At 54.6% G+C, this 20,916-nt stretch overlaps 1 protein-coding gene across 4 annotated transcripts in view; it reads left to right on the top strand.

Annotated features, from left to right (window-relative positions):
• Positions 1-20,020, top strand: part of TBC1D9B (TBC1 domain family member 9B) — a 41,295-nt gene extending 21,275 nt beyond the window's left edge. For 2 of the 4 annotated variants that reach the window (XM_027548449.1, XM_027548452.1), the window contains 15 exons: positions 4,750-4,908; positions 5,181-5,331; positions 5,783-5,997; positions 6,445-6,562; positions 7,873-8,158; positions 9,878-10,007; positions 10,137-10,235; positions 10,869-10,937; positions 11,920-12,160; positions 12,568-12,633; positions 14,183-14,254; positions 14,484-14,534; positions 16,087-16,146; positions 16,869-16,975; positions 18,012-20,020. In XM_027548449.1, coding sequence (XP_027404250.1) covers positions 4,750-4,908; positions 5,181-5,331; positions 5,783-5,997; positions 6,445-6,562; positions 7,873-8,158; positions 9,878-10,007; positions 10,137-10,235; positions 10,869-10,937; positions 11,920-12,160; positions 12,568-12,633; positions 14,183-14,254; positions 14,484-14,534; positions 16,087-16,146; positions 16,869-16,975; positions 18,012-18,698 — 2,511 coding nt within the window. In that variant the 3' untranslated portion in view covers positions 18,699-20,020. The remainder of the gene's footprint in view (positions 1-4,749; positions 4,909-5,180; positions 5,332-5,782; positions 5,998-6,444; positions 6,563-7,872; positions 8,159-9,877; positions 10,008-10,136; positions 10,236-10,868; positions 10,938-11,919; positions 12,161-12,567; positions 12,634-14,182; positions 14,255-14,483; positions 14,535-16,086; positions 16,147-16,868; positions 16,976-18,011) is intronic. The other 2 variants (XM_027548451.1, XM_027548453.1) reach the window with 2 other exon arrangements.
• Positions 20,021-20,916: the final 896 nt, after the last annotated feature.

The raw sequence follows: 20,916 nt of genomic DNA, 5'->3' as shown, positions 1-20,916 counted from the left end.
CCTTCTGAGCACCCGCCCTTCTTCATCCAACACATTTTATTGCATTCCTGTTAAGTGTCAGATACTCTTCTAGGTACTAGAAATAGAGCTGATTAGACAAAACTCGTGCCCTTTTAGAGCTTATATTCTACTGAGAAAGACAAGTCAGTAAGGAAATAAACATTAAATATGTCAGGTGGCAGTAAGGGCCATGGGAAAAATAAAACAGCATAAAAGGATCAGGAGTGCCAGGGGACAGGAGTACTCTGATCAAGTGGTACTTGAAGGAAGTAAGGGACCAGCCAGAAAGTATCTGGGGAAAGGGCTGCTGAGAAGAGTGCAGACAGGGCTCAGGTCTGAGATGAGAGAGGAAGTGGGAGCCCAGAGCATATGGAGCCCATAGGCCTTTGTAAACACTTAGCCTTGACTCTGAGTGAGGTGGGAGCCAGTGGAGAGTTTGGACTGGAGAAGGGACGTGGTCTGTTTGTGTCGTAGCAGAGCTGCTCTGGCCGCGTGTTGAGAATGGAGTCGAGGTGCAGCTGTCAGTACAGTAGCCACAGATGGCTACTGAGCACTTGAATGGCAACCAGCCCATACTGGAATGTGCTCTAAGCATAAACTGCACGCCAGAGGTAGAAAATTCAGAAAAGAAAGAGGAGAGTCCAGTAGAAAATAGTCAAGAGACGCAGAGAGGGCAATGACAACCCGCTCCAGTGCTCTTGCCTGGCAAATCCCATGGACGGAAGAGCCTGGTGGGCTGCAGTCCGTGAGGTCACTCAGAGTCGGACACGACTGAAGCGACTTAGCAGCAGCAGCAGCAGCAGTCAAGAGATGTGAGAAACAACTGAAGCAAAGAAGATCCAATGTCTGTGAGACATAGCTCCCTAAAGATGAAAAGAAAGCCATGGAATAACAGCTGATAGAAACTGCGATTCAAGAAGCTTTCTGAATATAAAAGAAAACTTAAACCCGCCTGGTAGAAAAGCATCTTGTACATCTGGAAAATCAATATGAAATAGTATGTAATATGTACACACTGAGATATAATCTAGCAAAACTGTGGGACTCTAAAGATTAAAACAAATTCTTCTGGACAATCAGTCAAGAAACACCAAGTTATTTATGAAGGAATGGAAATCAGAGAGGCATCAGGCATTTTCATAGCAGCATTTTATACAAATAGAGCAACATTTTAAAAATATACAGTAAAAAATGCTGTGGTCCCAGGATTTTCTATCTGGGAAACTAACATTCAGGTATCAAGACCACAAGCCATCAGGAACATGCAGGAAATCAGGGAAGGCATCAGGTTTTGATGAGTCTAATAGTGAACAACCTCAGAAAAGCAGGAAACAACCAGAGAGGCTTTGGCAGGTGCCCTGGTGGGAGCACTGAGTGTGTATATGAGGTGTAGATACAAGACGAGGAACAGGTGACAAGACACGTGTGATTCTGTATGCTCTGGCGGCACAGAGTGTGATGCAAACGTGACATCAGGAAGTATGGCGAGCAGAATAAGCTCACTGACTGCCTTTTTAAGTAAGAACAAAAGTCTGTCACTATATGGCGGCAGGGGAAAGGATGGGGCGGGAAAAACAGAGCTACTGGCCAATTTCAGTATTGTCCCTAGGAGGCAGTCCAGTGTCTAAAAAGAGGGGACCCAGGGTAGTAGATAAAGACATCATTAGGATGAAGGTAATTATTAGAACATAAATGTACACTTTCTGACACTTTCTCAAGTAAAAAAAAAGTAGAGAAAGAGGGAAAGGTACAGTGAATTTAGGCAACTCTTTCCAGAAACTTTGTAGAAAGGCCAGCTGAGACCCACAGGGGTGCCTTCAGGGACTGACTTTGTAATCAGAGTGTGATATATATGCTCTAAAGCACATGGATCCTAAAGGCACAGCTTGGTACACTTTCACAAAGTGGACACAACGTGTGAGCACCATCCAGATGAAGAACGGGGAGGGCTGGTAGGGACACCAGCGTGATTTCTGTACTGATGGTAATGAATCCAGTGGAGAGGGTGTATCTTCTACGCATGCTGGAAGAAGTTCTTAGAGGCCAGAGCGGTAGGATCTTGGGCTCAAATGGACGGAAAGTTGGGCCTGGCATACACAGCCTCAGATGCAGGAGGGCAGGCCAGCAGGAGTGACCACGGATGGCCGTCAAATTGCTCATGCTTCTGCATGCTCAGATAAATAGTTGGCTGTAGAAGTGAGGAAGGCAGGTGGTTTGCGAGGTTGGTGCTGCAAGAATGGATAAGACAGTTACTGAGGAGAAGGAAATGGCAACCCACTCCAATGTTCTTGCCTGGAGAATCCCAGGGACGGCGGAGCCTGGTGGGCTGCCGTCTATGGGGTGGCACAGAGTCGGACACGACTGAAGCGACTTAGCAGCAGCAGCAGCAGCAGCAGAGGGAGATCACACCCAGGCAATGGATAAGGTGAAGTCAGAATGAGAATCAGAGGATCTGGGCTGCATCGTGAACTGCAAAAGGGAGCTAGGATTCTACAGATTCATATGGGGGCTAAGGATGATATTTTAGGTAGAATGAAAAAAGGCAATAAAGTTAAGGATACCTTTGCCCTGTGCTGAAAAAAAAAAAAAAAAGACAGTTACTGAGGGGAAGGAGAGAGAGACTGGATTAGGAGAACACAGGATTCCCAGGCGTGGGCTTGGGCTCACCATCACCCCAGGAACCTGTATGTCATGAGGGATGGTTATCGCTGAGGTCACATCCTTGAGTCAGTCTCCTTTCCAGCACTGAGGTTTTTGATTCTCTGCAGTGCTCTGTGGCCTGAAAGTCCATCTGTGTCCTTGTCTCTGCTGGGATCCTCGGGCCAGAAGCAGAAATCTCTGCATCAGGATGCTTTCAGTCTAGGGTCTTGCCCGTGGATTCAGACGGTTTGTCTTGAAAATGTGTTTGTAGTTGATCTAAAGTCCATTTTGAAAACACCAGTCATGGGCAGAGGACAGACCATGGATGTGAGAGAAAGAAGAAAGTGAAAGCTGCTCAGTCGTGTCCAACTCCTTGAGACCCCATGGGCACAGTCCATGGGATTCTCTAGACCAGAATACTGGAGTGGGCAGCCTTTCCCTTCCCCGGGGGATCTTCCCATGGACGTGAACCTAGCAGAATTTTCTCTTCTTTTTTCCTTTTTGTTAAAAACGTCTCTACTGAGGTAAGCTTGACGTTCGTATTGAAAGAGTACAGTTTGATGAGTTTAGAATATGTTCCCTGCAAAGCGATCACAGCTGTGGTTCTTGTGTAGGGAGCATCCGTACCCCTGCTGCATACCAGATGGGCCACGGCCGAGGGGGTCAGAGCTGATGAGCTCAAGGGCAGAAACCCAGCTCCGACCAAAGCATGCAGAGCTCCCTGGTCGCACGCTCAGCTGCCTGTCAGCAGAGCTGGGCTCTCTACTAGACGTGCTTTTCAGCCAGGAGGTTGTCATCCCCAGTTGTGTGTGACCCCAGGATGGCGGCACCACCCTCTGCATCCTCCTTGGCCTGTCCTGACATTCCCCGCAAAGTGAGCCACATAGTACCCCCAAGCCCCTGAGCCCGGGGGCAGCAAATACTAATTAGTTTGTGGCCACCACCCCAGGCTTCAAGGGATTCCACAAAGTGTGGGGCCAAGAGTAGAGAGAGATGTGCTGTGTCCCCCCAAAAATGGGGAGCCCCTGCGGCAGCAGAAGTGGATTTGGGGAGCCAGTGATCAGTGTCCATCCAGTAGCGGTGTTCCTGCTGGTGGGTGCCCGGGGAGGGAGCTGAGGGGAGAGCAGAAAGGGCGCTCTGGCTCTGGCCTACCTGACCCTGGGCCCTGGAGCAAGCTCCCTACACAGACCATCGCCTATGACCGAGCACTCACCTTGAAGTCAGGGACCTACAGGTGGAACCCAGACCACAAGCAGGGGACAGAAGTCTGTTGTCATCTACACTGTACTTGAAGGGGCCTAAAAACTTACTCTCTAGCCCTGCTGGGTGGAGACTGGGGGCCACAATTCCAGAAAGCCAGGGAAGAACCCTGAATATCAGGGCTTCCTTCCAGGACTGTTGTCCCTGGTGCCCCTCTTTTTTTCTCCCAGCCCCAAATGCCCCCCAGGATATTCCCAGAACCCCCCAGGATCCATTTCTCTTGTTGTTTGGCTGGAGTCCCCCTGGGGAAGGGCCTACAGCCCTACCAGGGACCTGTTGACGGTTAGAGACGGCCCATGGGCAGGGACTCCTCACACACACACCTGGTTCTGGGTCTGTCTTGCATCTCCCCTCCCGGAACCCCAGCAGCCTTGTCAGAAGCGTGGCAGACTGTTAAGGAGAGCCCAGTGTCCTGGAGGGGCCCTGGGGCTCTCTCCCGACCCTTCCCCCCAAGCTGGTCACTGTGGTCAGGGGCCTTGTGGGGCTTGGGGCCCGAGGACAGCCGTGTCTCCAGGGGTCAGCAGGGTCTGCACCCCGAGGCTGGAGCAGGAGCAGGTGCTCCCCAGGGAGCATCCATGAGTGTGGCCTATCAGGCCCTTGTAGGGGACACAGTTCAGAAGAACTCTCCTAGGAGCTGCTCCTCTCCTGGCCCTGAGCTCACGGAGAGAGGGTCTGACGGGATGGGCCCCAGAGCCTGGCCCGGGTGCCGGAGGGCAGTGAGATGTGTGCTCGGCCAGAGAGGAGGCAGGGCTGGGCCATCTGGTGGCCTCCTGCCTGTCCCAGGGCACTGCCTGCCGGCCGTGGGGCTGCCACCTCACTCAGGGCCTGCCTCTCTGCTCCGTTTCCCAGCCTTCCCCCGCTCCCCAGGAGCTGTCGGAACAGCCTGGCCCAACCTCGCCCCTCGGTGGCCTCCCAGGGGGCCGTGCACAGGAGGCGCCAACCGCCTCCCAGGGCCTGCTCAGACTCTTCCAGAGAAACACGCCCGTGGAGGACCTGGGCGCCAAGGGGGTAAGCCCAGACAGGGAGCCCCACCGCCGTGCAGGCCTGGCCGGCAGGGGCGGGAGCGGGGGTGGCGTCTGCGACCTGTGGGTGACCCTGCACAGTGCCAGGGACACCCTGCCTGACCAGTGCCACAGTGCTGACCATGATCTTACAACCGCCCACGGGGCCCCAGGGATGCCGAGGGCGGTGCAGTGCGCAGCACCACCCCAGCCCTCGGAGGAGAGGTGGAGGTGGCATCTGGGTCAGCCCCGCAGACCCCCTGTTTGCGGCTCCCCCAGGCCAAGGAGAAGATGAAAGAGGAGTCGTGGAACATCCACTTCTTCGAGTTCGGACGCGGCATGTGCATGTACCGCACGGCGAGAACGCGGGAGCTGGTGCTGAAAGGCATCCCAGAGAGCCTCCGGGGGGAGCTCTGGCTCCTCTTCTCTGGTGAGCTGCCCTACCTCCCCGCCCCATGGCCCCCATCCACGCAGGAGCTCCACTGACCCCAGCCGGCCTCCTTTGAGTGGGCAGGCAGGGACTGCCACCTTTAGAGGGCAGGAATAGGGCTCTCGGCCATGATGAGGTGTGTGTGCCAGAAGGGGCACGCCTTCCCACCGGCCATGGGAGGAGATCCGGCCTCCTGACGCCTCCTCTCCACGGGCAGGTTCTGACAACATTCACACCCTTGGCCACCTGAATGCTTTCAGGAGGGCAGGTCAGCCATTTGAAACGTGGTTGGGTGACTCTTCTCAGGAGCAGTCATGAGGGAAGCTCTGCCTGGCACCCAAGGGCCCCTGCCCATCTGTAGAGCATTGATGTCTCCACCCTGCCCTGTCCCTGCCCTCAAAGTCCCAGGCGAGGAGGAGGAGGGAGCCAGCTGTCAGCTGTGTCTCCACAGGGGCCTGGAATGAGATGGTGACTCACCCCGGCTACTATGCCGAGCTGGTGGAGAAGTCCATGGGGAAGTATAGCCTGGCCACAGAGGAGATCGAGCGAGACCTCCACCGCTCGATGCCGGAGCACCCTGCCTTCCAGAATGAGCTCGGGATCGCGGCCCTCCGCCGGGTGCTGACCGCCTACGCTTTCCGAAACCCCACCATTGGCTACTGCCAGGTACGGGGGCTCAGCAGGGGCAGCTGCACATGGACCCTGAGTGACGGCCTCGCACACTTGCTACTGTGCCTCGGCCCCCCAGGAAGATCCTGATCCCAGAAAAAGATGAAATTAGAAACAGTGTTTGTCTCTCCCCTCATCCTCATGCTGTCTATTAAGCTGTCTTCTGTGTGCTTCTGGTCTGGGTCCTGAAGGCGTTGGATCGTTTCGTGTGTGTGTGTGTGTGTTATACACATAACATAAAACTTTCCATCGTAATCATCTGAAGTGTACAGTTCAGTGGCACCAGGTATATCGTTGTACAACTGTCACCTGGTCACATTGATTTCCTGCAAATTGCCTTTTGGCAAATTGCCTAGAGTTGGGTGGGACAGTTTGTCATTTCCAGGCTTGCTGGTTGGGAAGGGACAGCTCTGTGAGCCCCCCTCACTCTCTCTGTGCCCACAGGCCATGAACATCGTCACCTCAGTGCTCCTGCTCTATGGCAGCGAGGAGGAGGCCTTCTGGCTGCTGGTGGCCCTCTGCGAGCGCATGCTGCCCGACTACTACAACACCAGGGTGGTGGGTGAGTGCCCACGGCTGGCAGCTCCCTGTGGGGTGGCAGGCCTTCCTCAGCACACAGCCCACAGCTGGGCTGCTGGAGGCCTTCTCGGCGCACAGCCCACAGCTGGGCTGCTGGAGGCCTTCTCGGCGCACAGCCCACAGCTGGACTCCTGGAGGCCTTCTCGGCGCACAGCCCACAGCTGGACTCCTGGAGGCCTTCTCGGCGCACAGCCCACAGCTGGGCTGCTGGAGGCCTTCCTCAGCATACAGCCCACAGCTGGGCTGCTGGAGGCCTTCTCGGCGCACAGCCCACAGCTGGGCTCCTGGAGGCCTTCTCGGCGCACAGCCCACAGCTGGGCTGCTGGAGGCCTTCTCGGCGCACAGCCCACAGCTGGGCTGCTGGAGGCCTTCTCGGCGCACAGCCCACAGCTGGGCTCCTGGAGGCCTTCTCGGCGCACAGCCCACAGCTGGGCTGCTGGAGGCCTTCTCGGCGCACAGCCCACAGCTGGGCTGCTGGAGGCCTTCTCGGCGCACAGCCCACAGCTGGGCTCCTGGAGGCCTTCTCGGCGCACAGCCCACAGCTGGGCTGCTGGAGGCCTCGTAGCCTCACCACTGGTCTCCCACTCCATAGGTTAGAAAGCTGCAAAATCTTCACACAGCTAGAAGGTGGAAAGCCAAACACAGACCCCAACCGTCCCTCCCAGACTTAATGCGGATTCCCTAGGAGTTGCTGGAAGTGAGAGAAGAAGTTAGCTTGGGGCCTACATTCACATCCAGCTAACTCTCATTAAACGTTTTTATTGTAGAAAATTTCCAAAATCATAACTAGAGCATATAGTATATACCCCCGTGTTGACTGTTATGAGGGGTAGAATCTGTGACCTTGTAAATAAATTTAGTTACATATATAATTAAGTCTGTTATCTAAAATGTCCTTCCTGTGCTGTTTTGGTGGGTGTCCACTCTTGGGGTCCTTCAGAATTGCCTCTGTTCCCCAGCTTCAGGCCAGGAGACACATAAGCTACTCAGAGCACTGTTTACTTCTGACATCCTAGAGAGAAATTAGTATTTCCCAAAAAGGAAATCCAAGTAAAGTGAAAGAAATCTTTTCTTTTCACAAAATGGTTTGGAAGCAGTAGAAAGGAAACTTACAGGATTTTTTCCTTTATTCCTTTCTCCATCCCACCTGCCCCTTCCAGCCCTCAGTTGTAAGCAGAGCTGGCCAGGGACCAGGGGGGGCTTCCTGGACCTCAGACCCCAGGGTCCCACCTGAGGGCCTGCCTGAGCCAGGAACGTGAGCTCACTATTCAGACTCCTTTGTCCTCTCCCTAGGGGCCCTGGTGGACCAAGGCATCTTCGAAGAGCTCACAAGAGACTTCCTACCCCAGCTCTCCAAAAAGATGCAGGACCTGGGGGTGATTTCCAGCATCTCTCTCTCCTGGTTCCTGACCCTCTTCCTCAGTGTCATGCCCTTTGAGAGCGCTGTGGTCATCGTTGACTGCTTCTTCTACGAGGGCATCAAGGTGATCCTGCAGGTGGCCTTGGCCATCCTGGATGCCAACATGGAGCAGCTGCTGGGCTGTGGCGACGAAGGCGAGGCCATGACCGTCCTGGGCAGGTAACCGCGCCAGCCTGCCTCCTCTTGTTGGGGAGCTGGCCAGTGCTCCCCTGGACCACACGACCAGCCCCTCCCCAGTCCTGGGTGCTCCTCAGTCAGCATCCTGGGACTGTACCTACCACATGCTCAGCCTGGGGTAGACCTAGGGACACTGCAGAGGCAGGAGAGGGGCTCCTTTCTGGGAGAAGACAGAACAGCATTGGAGCAGTCGTTGCTTGGGAGAAGCAGTGGTTAGAGGGTGAGACAGTGGCGGACCAGAGCACACTGCACTGGGGGGCTTGCTGCGCGGGAGGCAGGTGGAACTAGGCCGAGCCTCCCATCTCCTGCAAAGGCTGGCTGGCTGTTACTCCCGCAGAGCAGTCCTGGTGCACCGTCCCTGGCTCAGGAGCATCAGTTTCTCCAGGGCAGCTGGACAGGGAGCCCGTGCTGGGCCTGCTGTAGCTGCACAGGCTGATCTCCAGCTAGGCACACCTGCGGCCCAGGTCATCCTGGCCGCCGCCGCCTCCCTCAGTGCTCATGCCCCATCCTCACAGACTCTGGGATCCAGCCCCTTCCCTCAGTCCCCATACCCTCAGGGCCGGCCCCCGACAGCCCTTCCCAGGGCCCTGTGCCCACATCGTAACAGTTGGCTCTGCACCGGTTTCACTCACTAGCATCCCACAGGGCTCTTCCTGATCAGAATCTGACTCTGTTCCTCCCCGGGGACGTGGGGATCCCCTGTGGCCCTGGTGGTTTTCTGGACAAAGGAGCTAAGTCCCCAGCCTGACCTTCAAGCCCTTCATATGCAGGTGCTCTTCTGGGGCCTCCCTCTGGCCCAGGCCCTGAGCTCTGTACAGTCCTGCCAGCCCATAAGCATGTATCTGCTCAGCCTGGAGCACCCCCAGCCCCCCAGGACTGCCAGGGACACCGTCACCTGCGTGCTGAGCCGGCCCATGTGCTGACTGGGAGCCTGCAAGGGTCCCAGGCTGGCAGAGCTGTGGCTGCTCTGCTATGGGCCATGCCGGCTCTCTGTCCTGACAGGCAGCCTGTGGGCAGAGTGGGCAAGTGGTTTCCATGCCTGTCTCCCACACCAGACAGAGACGGGACCCTTCCCACAGAGCAGAGCCTGAGCAGGATCAGGGCCGGGGCCAGTGGGTGTGGAGGACCCGCCACTTTCTCCCTCCTGAGTGTCAGGCCCAGCCAGAGTGTCTGGAAGGGTGTGAGGTCCTGGCTGGGCTGGTCCCACTGGAGTCAGGCCCGGTCCCGAGACTGTGCTCCTCGGCAGGGCTCTTCCTCCTGGAGCACTCCTTTGGTCTCTGATTCTTCCTGGTGAGAGCAGGGAGTCCTCACATCCCCAGGGACCCACCAGACAGAGGGAGTATGTCATCACTCCAATTGGGACACAATTTTCTCCTGGTGTAGTAAGGTCTGGAGTCATAAAGGGTCCCCACTCGTGGGACCCTGGTGGCCAGCCTAGCTTTCTCAGAATTAAGTACTCAAGCCTTCAAGGAGGGGAGGCCTTCTCCCATTGCCTCCAGGGGGCACCCCTGATTTGCCAGGGCACCCGCCAGAGCATGCCTCTCTCTGCAGTGACCCATCTTTCACCCTGTTGGAGGATGCCCGGCCCTCAGCATGCTCGCTTGAGAGTCTAGGTAGATTAAGTCTCCACATCATTCAGCTGCGGGTGAGACATCCTGTCACCTGTGGGGGATCTAGACTCCTGTCCTTCAATCCTTACAGATACCTGGATAATGTGGTCAATAAGCAGAGTGTCTCTCCTCCTATCCCACACCTCCATGCCCTGCTGACCAGTGGAGATGACCCTCCTGAAGAGGTGGACATCTTTGACCTCCTGAAGGTGTCATATGAGGTCAGCACTCTCCAGGGCTATTTGGCCAGACCGCTCCATTGGACTATGTGGGTGCAGTTGGCCGTGGTGGGTGGCTGGCCTCTGCTCTGTGGTTCCACCTGATCTCACTGAATCACTTCTGACTGGTAGAAATTCAGCAGCCTGAGGGCGGAGGACATTGAGCAGATGCGGTTTAAACAGAGGCTTAAAGTGATCCAGTCCTTGGAGGATACAGCCAAGAGGAGTGTGGTACGGATGGGCCTGGGCTCTCGTGGCCCCTGGGTGCGAGCTGGAGCTGGGCTTGGGATGGGGACTAAGTGGACTGTGTCTGCCGAGCCACCTCAGACTGCCCTGAGAAGTGGGGTGCAGGGCCCCCCAGCACTGTCCTGTGTGGGACTAGGATGCAGAAGTGGAGGTACAGATTTGGGGATGTGGAGAGAGGGCTGGTCACTGTTTTCTGTTGCGGATTGGTCACAGGGAAGCTTCTCTTTTGCCTTGATGCCTGAAGGCCAAGCACGAGCCCACTCTGGACTGAGCCCGCCAGCCTGGCTTTAACCCACCCCCTGGGTAGTGACAGCCCCTCAGCCCCTGCCCACTCAGCCCACTGACCTTGCTGTCAGATTTTGTCCTCTTGTCTCTATAGGAAGAAATCACAAGGAAGTTCTAAGTTATGTTCCAAAGAGCTTTCCCAGGGCCTTTCTAGGAATCCAGATGGCAGTTTCTAGATCACCACCCCTCACCCCGTGTCCCAGACTCGGTGTTCAGAACAAAAAGGCCTCCCAGCTGGCAACACCAGAAGGGTAGTTGGTGCCACATGGGGATTCCCTCAAAGAACAAGACCTTGAGAATTCATTAATACATCTTGCATCTCTTTCCTTCTAGGTCCGAGCTATACCTGGGGACATTGGTTTCTCAATTGAAGAACTGGAGGACCTTTACATGGTTTTTAAGGTGATAGCCAAGAGCAAGGGAGGACCAGTATCCATCCTAGTCCCCTAAATTCATCCTCTGTGCAGCAGCCTCCTGCCCGGAGGGATGTAAAACATTTAAAAACATCCTCAGATGCAGTTATTACAAAGTTCACATGGTAGAATTTAATCCTTTCCAGAGTTTAGGCAAGATACTCTTTTAAGTGGCTGAAAATTTGCTGAAGTCAGCTTACACAAGACGGAATGCATTGGCTCATGAAACTGAAAAGTCTAGAAACTGAAAAGTCAGACAGGGCCGGATCTAGGTGTTCTGACGTCCTGTCAAGCTCCGCTATCAGATATCACGTGGACTGCTCTTCCTGCAGAGCGGAAGGACTGTTGTCCGCAGCCTCCAGGGTCATCCTTGCCGTAACCCCATGAAAAGAGAATTTTCTCTCCCAGGTGGTTTTAACAAAAAGCCCAGGGTTGATTGCTGGAGTGACTCAAGTTAGGTGCTGTGGCTACAGGACGCTGTTCGCTGCTGACCCCAGGCTGGGCCGCATGCACACGCCATGGCCTGGGTTGGGGACAACAGGGGCTCTCCAGGAAAAGCTCGGGTGCTGGTAACAGAGGAACGGGAAAGGGCATGAAGAACAAGCAGAAACAGCCATGTCTGCGCTGCCTGTCTGCTCTCCCTGTCATGTCCCATCTGCCCTTCCCGCTGCCTGGGGTTCAGCCCCCTAGGGAACCGCCCTGGGATGGCCTTCGGGTCAGAGTGGTCCAGCCAGTGGTCCGCTGTGCCTGGTGGTCCTCGGGCCCTGTCTCGACTCCCACGGCTCTAAACAAGGGGGTGACGGTGCCAGCGCCTGAGGTTCTGTGAGATGCTGTGTCTAGCCCAGCGCTCACTGCTCAGGAGGCTGTGGACCTGGATAGAGGAGGCGGGTGAACACACCAGTCAGCCTGGTGACCCTGAGCACCCAGGGCCCAGGAGGCCAGGCTGTCTCACCAGGCTGTGCCCCCTGCAGGCCAAGCACCTAGCAAGTCAGTACTGGGGGAGCAGCCGCCCTGCAGCTGTGCGTCGGGACCCCAGCCTGCCCTACCTGGAGCAGTACCGCATCGATGCCCACCAGTTCCGGGAGCTCTTTGCCAGCCTGACGCCCTGGGCCTGTGGCGCCCACACGCCTGTGCTGGCAGGGCGGATGTTTCGGCTCCTGGATGAAAATAAGGACTCGCTGATCAACTTCAAGGAGTTTGTGACGGGGATGAGTGAGTGGCTCTAGGGCCTGCAGGGACTCGTCCCTACCCTTGCCCTTTCTGAGGAAACTTCCAGGTACCAGTCCCAGCCAGCCTGCCCACCATAGCGAGCCTAGGGCAGCCTAGAGCCCTTAACCCTTGATAAAGGAGGGCAGTTTTCCCACAGAGATACATGATGGGAGCCTTCCCCACCCTCCCCTCCCCTCCCTCAGTTTGCTGCTGGAGGCTGGGTCTGCAGGCCCCGAGAAGGAGCAGGCCTGAGGCCTGGTGCTCACCCTCGGGGCCTCTCCAGGGAGAGAGTCAGGCGGTGAGGAGCATCCCGCTGGAGCCCCCTGGAGGAGGAGGACTCAAATGTGGCCTGGCCACGGGGCTCTCGTGCCCTCCTGCCAGCCTGCCTTCCTGCTGGCCTTTCCCCACAGGTGGGATGTACCACGGGGACCTGACGGAGAAGCTCAAGGTTCTCTACAAGCTGCACTTGCCTCCAGGTGAGCGCCACCTCTCCCACTCCCCAGCAAGGGCTCTCCAGAGTGCAGAGCCAGAGCTGCGGCCTTCCGAGGCACAGGCCTCTGTGCGTGGCTGGGCCTCATGGCAGCTGGGCTCCCAGCACAGTGGAGGCTCCCTCATCCTGACAGAGTGCAGAGCCGCCAGCGGATGGGGCTGAGGCCGGGTCAGTCTCTGTCTGAGAGCAAGGCCGGGCCCTGCATGGCCTGGGGGGACGTGTGGGTGTCTCAGGGCTCCACGCATGGGCAGAGGCCCAGACGCAGCACCAGGCCCCTCCATGTACCCCCTGAGAGGGGTTGGCCACAGGAGTGGAGACTCAGGTTTGAGTCTTCTTAGTTCATTGGCTTGTCCTTAAATCTGTCAAGGACTCCTGTCTGTCACCAGAGGAGCAGCCTGGGGGCACCGCTGAGGCCCAGGGGAGGCTGAGGAGCCTGTGTGGCTCTCTCCCTTGCCTTCTCTCGCAGTGCGGGGCCCGCTGGGACACAGACAGTGGGTAGCCTGTGTCAGCCTAGCTTACCCGGCCCAGCAGACATAGCCACTCAGAATTCTCCAAGGGCCGGGGATGGGCTTCCGTATTTTCACAGAGGGTGCTGAGACTGGGGCAGGCGAAAGTTCTAGCCCCAGGGGTTCTGCTCTGGGGTAGAGCTGTCCTGGGTTCCTGCTGTTGTCCATGACCCTGCCCCCACCAGGGACTCAGGAGCTGCCTCAGAGTTGGCCAGAGTAATTTTTCATCCCAGAGACCTGACTGACTGAGGGCAGGGCCCAGACTGTGGTTCTGAAGCTCCCTACAGGGCTCTGCATCCAGAGTTGGAGAGCCCTGCTCCTGACACACGCAGCGCAGGGATTCTTACCTGTGGCTAGTCTTTCCTGTTGCAACAGGCAACACTGGTCCTGGGTACACCTCCTCGGGAAGATTGGCACAGGCACTTCTCATTCTGCTGAGCGAGGCTTGAGCTGGGCAGACCCCACTGGGCCAGGAGCCTACGGATGAGGGCACGTGAGGCCGGCCCTGCCACTCCCAAACCACCTCTGTCCACCTTGCTCCACCTGGGGCCTAGTGACGGCCCATACCTGCCGCCTCCCCACAGGCCATGCACTGTTAAACCTTCCTCACTCCCTCCCCCTCCACACAGCGGGGAGAAGGAACCAGGAACAGAGACTGTCGCAGAGTGAGGCAAGCCAGTACGTACTGGTGTGGGACAGTGCCCAAGGGTATGATGTGAGAACAGGTTGTCTGTGCCTGCCTGGCCCCTGCGCACGTGCCTACAGGAGCTGGGAGCATCCCAAAAGGATCCTCTGGGCCACAGCATCACGGAGTGGGGCAAAGGATGGCCGTTCAGCCGACTCCTCTGACTGGATGTATATTGCAGTTTCAAACACAGTGTCCAAGTTAACCGGAAGCAGTCACCATCTGTTAACCACTGTGACTACACACCGCGTTGGTGGGCACACTCAGTAGGGGAGGGGGGGTTTCCTCTGGTCAGAGTCACGTTGTTCCCTCCTGCCCTCACTCTCCTCTCTCTCCGAACACAGCCCTGAGCCCCGAGGAGGCTGAGTCAGCCCTGGAAGCAGCCCATTATTTCACCGAGGACAGCTCCTCAGAAGGTGAGTGCTCTCTACCACTGGCCTCAGGCCCTGTGCCAAGCAGAGTTGCTGAGGGCCGTGCGGGTGGCCTGCAGCCCTCCCCGGGTGTGGGGGTGTGCTGCACGGGGGAGCTGCAGAACAAGGGCCAGGGCCCCAGGAGTATTCTCACTCCTGTTTCTCTTGTCTCTGCCTTCCTGGACCCTGGCTCCTCCTTCCCTCTGCCTCTGCTCCTCCTCGCTGTCCCTTCCAGCGTCTCCTCTGGCCTCCGATCTGGATCTTTTCCTGCCCTGGAAGGTTCAAGGTCAGTGCCTGGGGGGCAAGGGTGCCCCCTTTGCACTTGGCTTCCCCAGGGCCTTGGGATTCGTCTTCTGAACACTCCCCTGCATGGTCAAGAGGCCTGGAAGCTCTTGGGCCCCAAGATGCTCCTGTGTGGCTAAGTTCTGAATAGCCAGCTGCGGACCTGGGTAGAGAGCGGCAGCTGCCGTTCTTGTCGTAGGGGCAGAAAGTGGTGACACATGGCATCGTGGTGTTGCACAGGTACCAGGGTATCACCTCCAGGCCACATGGAAAAACGATTCTGTCATCGTGGTCATAGGAAAAACACAAAATACTATTGTTGCAAAACTGTCATTGTGATGACACAGATGAGTGGAAGTAGAAAAGAGTGGTGGAGGCTTTCTTTGGAAACAGTTTTATGTTCCATACAACTTTTTAGTTGAGGAAAAATGTGTATGTTGAGTGCCTGTTGGAAGTCAGCCCTGTGCTTCATTTAAAGCCCACAGGGAGCACTGGGCCCAGGGCGGTGGGGTATTCTGGGCTGGGATTTGGCAGTCAAGCTGGCAGTGTGTAATGCACCCAGAAAACCGACCAAAACACCACCCTATCATTGCTCACGGGGGATAGGTAATAACACATCAAGGATAATACACACTCAAAAGGGAAACTAAAAGATACTATCAAGATACCTAAAGCAATCCTACTGACATTGTCAAAGGCTTACTTGACTGTGAAGCTTGAGGACCTTGATTTCAATTATACAAACTAAAAAAACAGATGTATCTTCTGTCATACTTGGAACCTAAGCAAATAGGCCTGTCCCAGGCACCTGAGGAGAGGCCACGGACTTGGGGTACAGAGCCCTGTCCTTGGAGCTCACGTAACCCCCGGGGAAGTGGTCCATTCCCTGATGAAAACCCTGAGCCCAGAGGGCTGCACCCTTCCCTGCCACTGCAGAGCTGCCGAGGGTCATTTGGAGCTGGCACCTGCCTCCCCGCCTGACGTTCCCCCAGCCGCACCCTCTCAGGGGGCAGGTCTGGGGGAGCTGGCACCTGCCTCCCCACCTGATGTTCCCCCAGCCACACCCCCTCAGGGGGCAGGTCTGGGGGAGCCGGGCAGCCTGCTCTCCCCAGGTCCACGGTGCACACATATGTATCACTTTAAGAGATACAGTGCTGATCACAGGACTCAGGAACGTAAAATTCTCCATCAGCTGGCGTGGCGGTTACAGGTTGAATTGGTAACCCAGACTCCCCTGAGTTTGACCTTTATCGGCAGAAAGTATAGAAATTGTTGGTCTCAGAATTTTTGCCTGCAACATGCATCACCGTTGATTTAAGAACTGTGTGGTATGACTCGTATTCTTTGGAAAGAGAAGATGTGAGAGTTCAGTGGTTCTCTGGTTCGATGTAACCAGGTGGAGTGAGCCGGCCCTGTGTGGGGCAGAGAAGCAGCAGCCTGCAGGACCTGCTGGGCCAGGGCCCAGGACCAGGTCCACTTCCACAGGAAAGCACAGGCCAGACCTTAGTGGTCTGGAGTCATAACAGAAGACTGTTCTTGTTCTTTTTGTTGTCCAGAAGTATTACAGCAGGAGGAGCGAGAGGAAGCTGGAAATGACATCCAAGATAAAAGAAGAGGTGTGTGTGTGTGTGTGTGTGTGTGTGTGTGCGCGTGCGTGCAGTGCTGGAAGAGGTCCTAGGGTGGGTGGGATCTGGTCGCCCTGTCACTGTGGAATAGCTCCCGTACCTTATGGCAGATGCATGCCTGATAGCAGAGCTCTCCCTGAGGTAAAGGCCCAACCATCAGCCACCCAGCTCGCACTCATCAGTCCCAGGCCTGAATTTCCTGTGGCCACGAGCACCCCCAGCCATCACTGCCTCCCTCTGGGGGTGCCCTGGCTCTCTGTGCCACCCTCTCTCCAGCCCCCACATGGTCCCATCACCATCTTGGGGAGGACATAGTGGGGCCATCATCATCAGCTTAGCTCAAACCTACTTCAGCATAGCCCAGGGGGGACCCTTGAGTGGTCCTTCAGGGGTCCCCAGCCTCCAGGATCCAATGCCTGATGATCTGAGCTGCAGCTGATGTAATAATAATAGAAATAAAGTGCAGTGAATGCAATGCACTTGAATCATCCTGAAACCATCCCACCCCCACGCCCCCAGTCTCCAGAAAACCTGTTCTCCACGCACCTGGGCCCTGGTGCCAAAAAGTTTGCGGGCTGCTGTGTGCTTTGTAATAGGGCCCAGGTAACTTCATGCCAGATAATCCTTAAACCCCCTTATCCCCTGCTACCAGCCCCCAGCCCTCTTTCTCTCATTTGACAGACAGAGATTAATCTTTTTCTTCCAACTCACAGAGGAGAAGGGAACTAGCCCTCCTGACTATCGGCACTACCTTCGAATGTGGGCCAAGGAGAAAGAGGTTCAAAAGGAGACGATTAAGGATCTTCCCAAGATGAACCAGGTAGGCCAAATCAGAACACCCAAGAGATGTTTCTGGAAAATTCCGACCAAGTCTGGACCCTCCCACCCTCCCCACACCCCTGGAATGGAGGGATTCTCCTGCCTACCTTTAGACCCACCAGTCAGCGGCAGTCAGGGACTGCCTAGGAGGACAGGGGCTGGTTTTTCCAGGGCCTTGTTCAGAACACTCCCTTGCTTTGATCGGCATCTGTGAACCAGAAAAGCGCTGGGGAAGGTCAGCCTCAATAGGCAGAAACTCACTGCTGTTCATGAGCCAGTGTCACGGCACTTGTCCTTCCAGCCTGGCTCCGAGCCGCGCACACAGGCCCACTTGCCCCCCTGCCGATAGTCACATGCAGGTCTCCAGGTCAGGACTGCAGCCTCCAGAGTCTTAACAGCCAGGACCACAGACATCTAACCAAAGGCCGCTGCTGAGCTGCAGCCTGATCACGGCCTGCTCTGCCCAGAGGGGTCCCTTGGCATCTGGGTGCTCTTTCATCCACAGGCCTGAAGAATGGGATGCCCTGTGGGGGGAGGTTTCATCCCATTCTCAGGCCAAGAGGCCTAAATGTGGTTTCAGGATCTGAACTTGACCTCTTCATCCCTCTCAACGAACCCAGGCTGCCTTACCTTGTCATCACTCTCTAAAGAGCTTTGTTAAGGAGAGTTGAAGTGGCTTCTAATTAAAGATCTAAAACACTCAAACTGATTCTAAAACACAGTGAGGTCCTTGTAGTCACTGGGTTTGAAAAGTTATAATAGACATAGGTCTGTCTCTGCTAACAGAACAGGCAAGAGAGACTCCAGATGTCTCTATATGTGCTGAAAGACAGCTGGAAAACAAAGCCTTTCCCTCTGCACCTCAGTGTCCTAATCTGTGAAATGGATATGTCAAAGCACAGGTATATGAAGATAACTAACAAGACGACACCCTCACACCAGTCAGAATGGCCAGCATTGTGAGACTGACTGATCGGAGGTAGCCTGGCCCATCTTTTATCATCTCCCTGTCCTTTTTCTGTTTTCCCCCTCAAAAGGAGCAATTCATTGAGCTGTGCAAGACACTTTACAACATGTTCAGTGAAGACCCCATGGAGCAGGACTTGTACCACGCTATTGCCACGGTGGCCAGCCTGTTACTCCGCATCGGGGAGGTGGGGAAGAGGTTTTCTGCATGGCCAGGCAGAAAGTCCAGGGACAGTGCCCCCGATGAGGATGAGTCACCAGTCCCAGACCCCCCTCAAGACCCTGCCTGGGAACTTCAGCCACCAGCTGCAGGGGACCCCCAAGCCAAAGCAGGTGGAGACACCCACCTTGGGAAAACACCACAGGAGAGCCAGGTGGTGGGTGAAGGGGGCGGCGGTGAGGGCCGGGGCTCTCCCTCCCAGCCTCTGTCTGATGACGAAACCAAAGACGACATGTCCATATCCTCCTACTCCGTGGTCAGCGCTGGCTCCCTGCAGTGTGAAGACCTGGCTGACGACACAGTGCTGGTGGGCGGGGAGGCTCGCAGCCCTGTGGCCACCACCCATGGTGGGGGTACCGTTGACACAGACTGGTGCATCTCATTCGAGCAGATCCTGGCCTCCATCCTGACAGAGTCTGTGCTGGTGAACTTCTTTGAGAAGAGGGTAGACATTGGACTCAAGATCAAGGACCACAGGAAGGTAGAGAGACAGTTTAGCACCTCCAGTGACCATGAGCAGTCTGTGGTTTTGGGCTGAGGGCTCCAAGGCCTGCGGACTGGCCTCTCTTCCCTCCTTCCCTTTGTTTTCTCCTTAAGGACACATCCCTCCAGTTCTCCCCAGAATTGAGTTGTAAATAGAAAGAAGGCTGAACAGTCACAGTTGGGGCCAAGGCAGGGGGTGCCCAGCCCCTCATTCTGCCTTGGGCCTCCTGGGCCCTGCAGTGTCGGGGGCTCTATGATCTGCCCTTGCTTGCCCTGCACTGTGGCCAGGCCACACCCTGTCCTCCTCCTCCTCCTCCCCTGCAGCTGCGTGCTCTGGGGGCTTTCCTGCCACTGGGCACCAGGTAGGGAGGTGGTGTGCCTGTTGGGCACCAACGTGGTGAGAGCTTCGAGATGCCTTCCGGGAGCCCTGAGCCTGCTTCTGGTTGAGGACACGGGCAGAAAGCATCCACTGCATCAGGGTGGGTTACCTCCAGCACAGGTGTTCCTCTCAATTCTCTTTCAGCTCGTCATCCTCACCATTAACCTTAAAAACACATCCCTCGGGTCCTGATATGTCTCCTTGTATTCATTTCAGTTGGCTAAAAAGAATCACACTATGCTCAATGCCTTAATAAATCCCTGAAAGAATGAAAAACCACACTGTGTATAGAGAATTAATGTGACCCTCAACCACTGCTTCAGCCTCCTGGCTTCTCCCCAGGCAGGTATGGGGCTGAAGCCGTACTCCAGAAGTTCCCAACACTTAAGTCTCTCACAGGAAGTGAGGTTTCAAGACCCCAGGCAGGACGGGGACACGGAAGCTGCTGATGCAGACTGGGCAGGGCGTGCGCAGAGCTGCACCCACAGAGAAAACCTGCTCTGCGGGGGTCAACAGCCAGGGTCTAGAGGTAGGAGCCATGTGCTCAGGCCTGGCTGCAGTAAGCCTTTGGGTTCAGGAAGCAGAATGTAGGGACATGCGCAACAGGCTGAGCCATGAAGACCCCCTAGCTTTGCAGCAGGAGCTGATTATCATGTCCAGTATTTGCCCCCAACACAGTCACCCCTCATTTTTACTAAAAGATAACATCTGTGGCTCGTTTGGTTTTTTAATTGAATAGCCTTATTGAGGCAAAACTTACATACCATAAAATTCAGTTGTTTGAAGCTACAATTCAGTGATTGCTAGTAAACTGAGAGCTGTGCAGCCATCGCCACAATTCAACTTTAGAATATTTCCATCACCCCAGAAAGACCCCTCCTGCCCATGTGCTGCCAATGCCTGTATCCCCCCTCCCTCCGCAGCTCCAGGTACTAATCTATTTTATAGCTCTTTAGATTTTATCGATGTTTTTGAAAATAAAAGCCTCCATGATTTTACCTTGTGCACAACTGCTGAGTCACTTTTCAATAAGTACAGCAAAACAACATCAAGGAAACGTAACAACTTTTCTTTCTTAACAAGTCGGTAATGTAAATTCCTTTCTAGTGGTTACACAAGCTGACTACATGCTTTGTCATAAATTAATTTCAAAGGATTTACTGCCAGAAAGACTGTAATGAAACTATAGTTCTTGGCCATAATGAAACTAAGGATATACATAAGAATTCCATGAAATTGGCAGTTTAAAATCAAATTGGTTATAATCAATTAGAAAGATTTAAATAATTTGGAATGTAAATAAATGTTTTATATACCATGTAGAAGTATAAATCTGAGAGTATACTGAAGAAAGTAAACAATATAAAAGAGGACATTAGTCTTTTTATGTGATAAGTGTATAAAAATACACAATATACTTTCATCTGTTAATCATTTAACCTGGCATGATGGTCAAAATGTTTAATAACAAGAACATTTCCTGCATTAATGGTGGATTCTTTACCAACTGAGCTATTAGGGAGGCCCAATAACAAGAACAGTAACACTAAACAATATGTGGATAATAAAGTTTTAAATATATTTGGATTCTGTAAGTAAACAGTGTATATTTTAAAACTCCTTACCAAGTGATCTGTTGTACCAAACTATTCATCGAGTAATTCTTATAATTTCCAAGAAAAAAATATGCATATGAATTTTAAAGGATTACATGTTTGTTGCAGAAAAAGGGAAAAATACACAACAGTAGAAAAACAACTTTTCCTAGTATTTAAGACTACTATTCATTAGTCATTATTTTGGTGTTTTTTCCCCTGTATTTATCTTTTTCAAAGTTGAACTCACATCATTTATGAAATTTTTATTCTGCCCTTTTCATTAACCACAAAACATT

This window comes from Bos indicus x Bos taurus, chromosome 7 (assembly GCF_003369695.1).
Source record: "Bos indicus x Bos taurus breed Angus x Brahman F1 hybrid chromosome 7, Bos_hybrid_MaternalHap_v2.0, whole genome shotgun sequence".
Taxonomy (NCBI): domain Eukaryota; kingdom Metazoa; phylum Chordata; class Mammalia; order Artiodactyla; family Bovidae; genus Bos; species Bos indicus x Bos taurus.
Note: the sequence above shows the minus strand (reverse complement) of the source record. Positions and strands in the feature narration are given on the sequence as shown.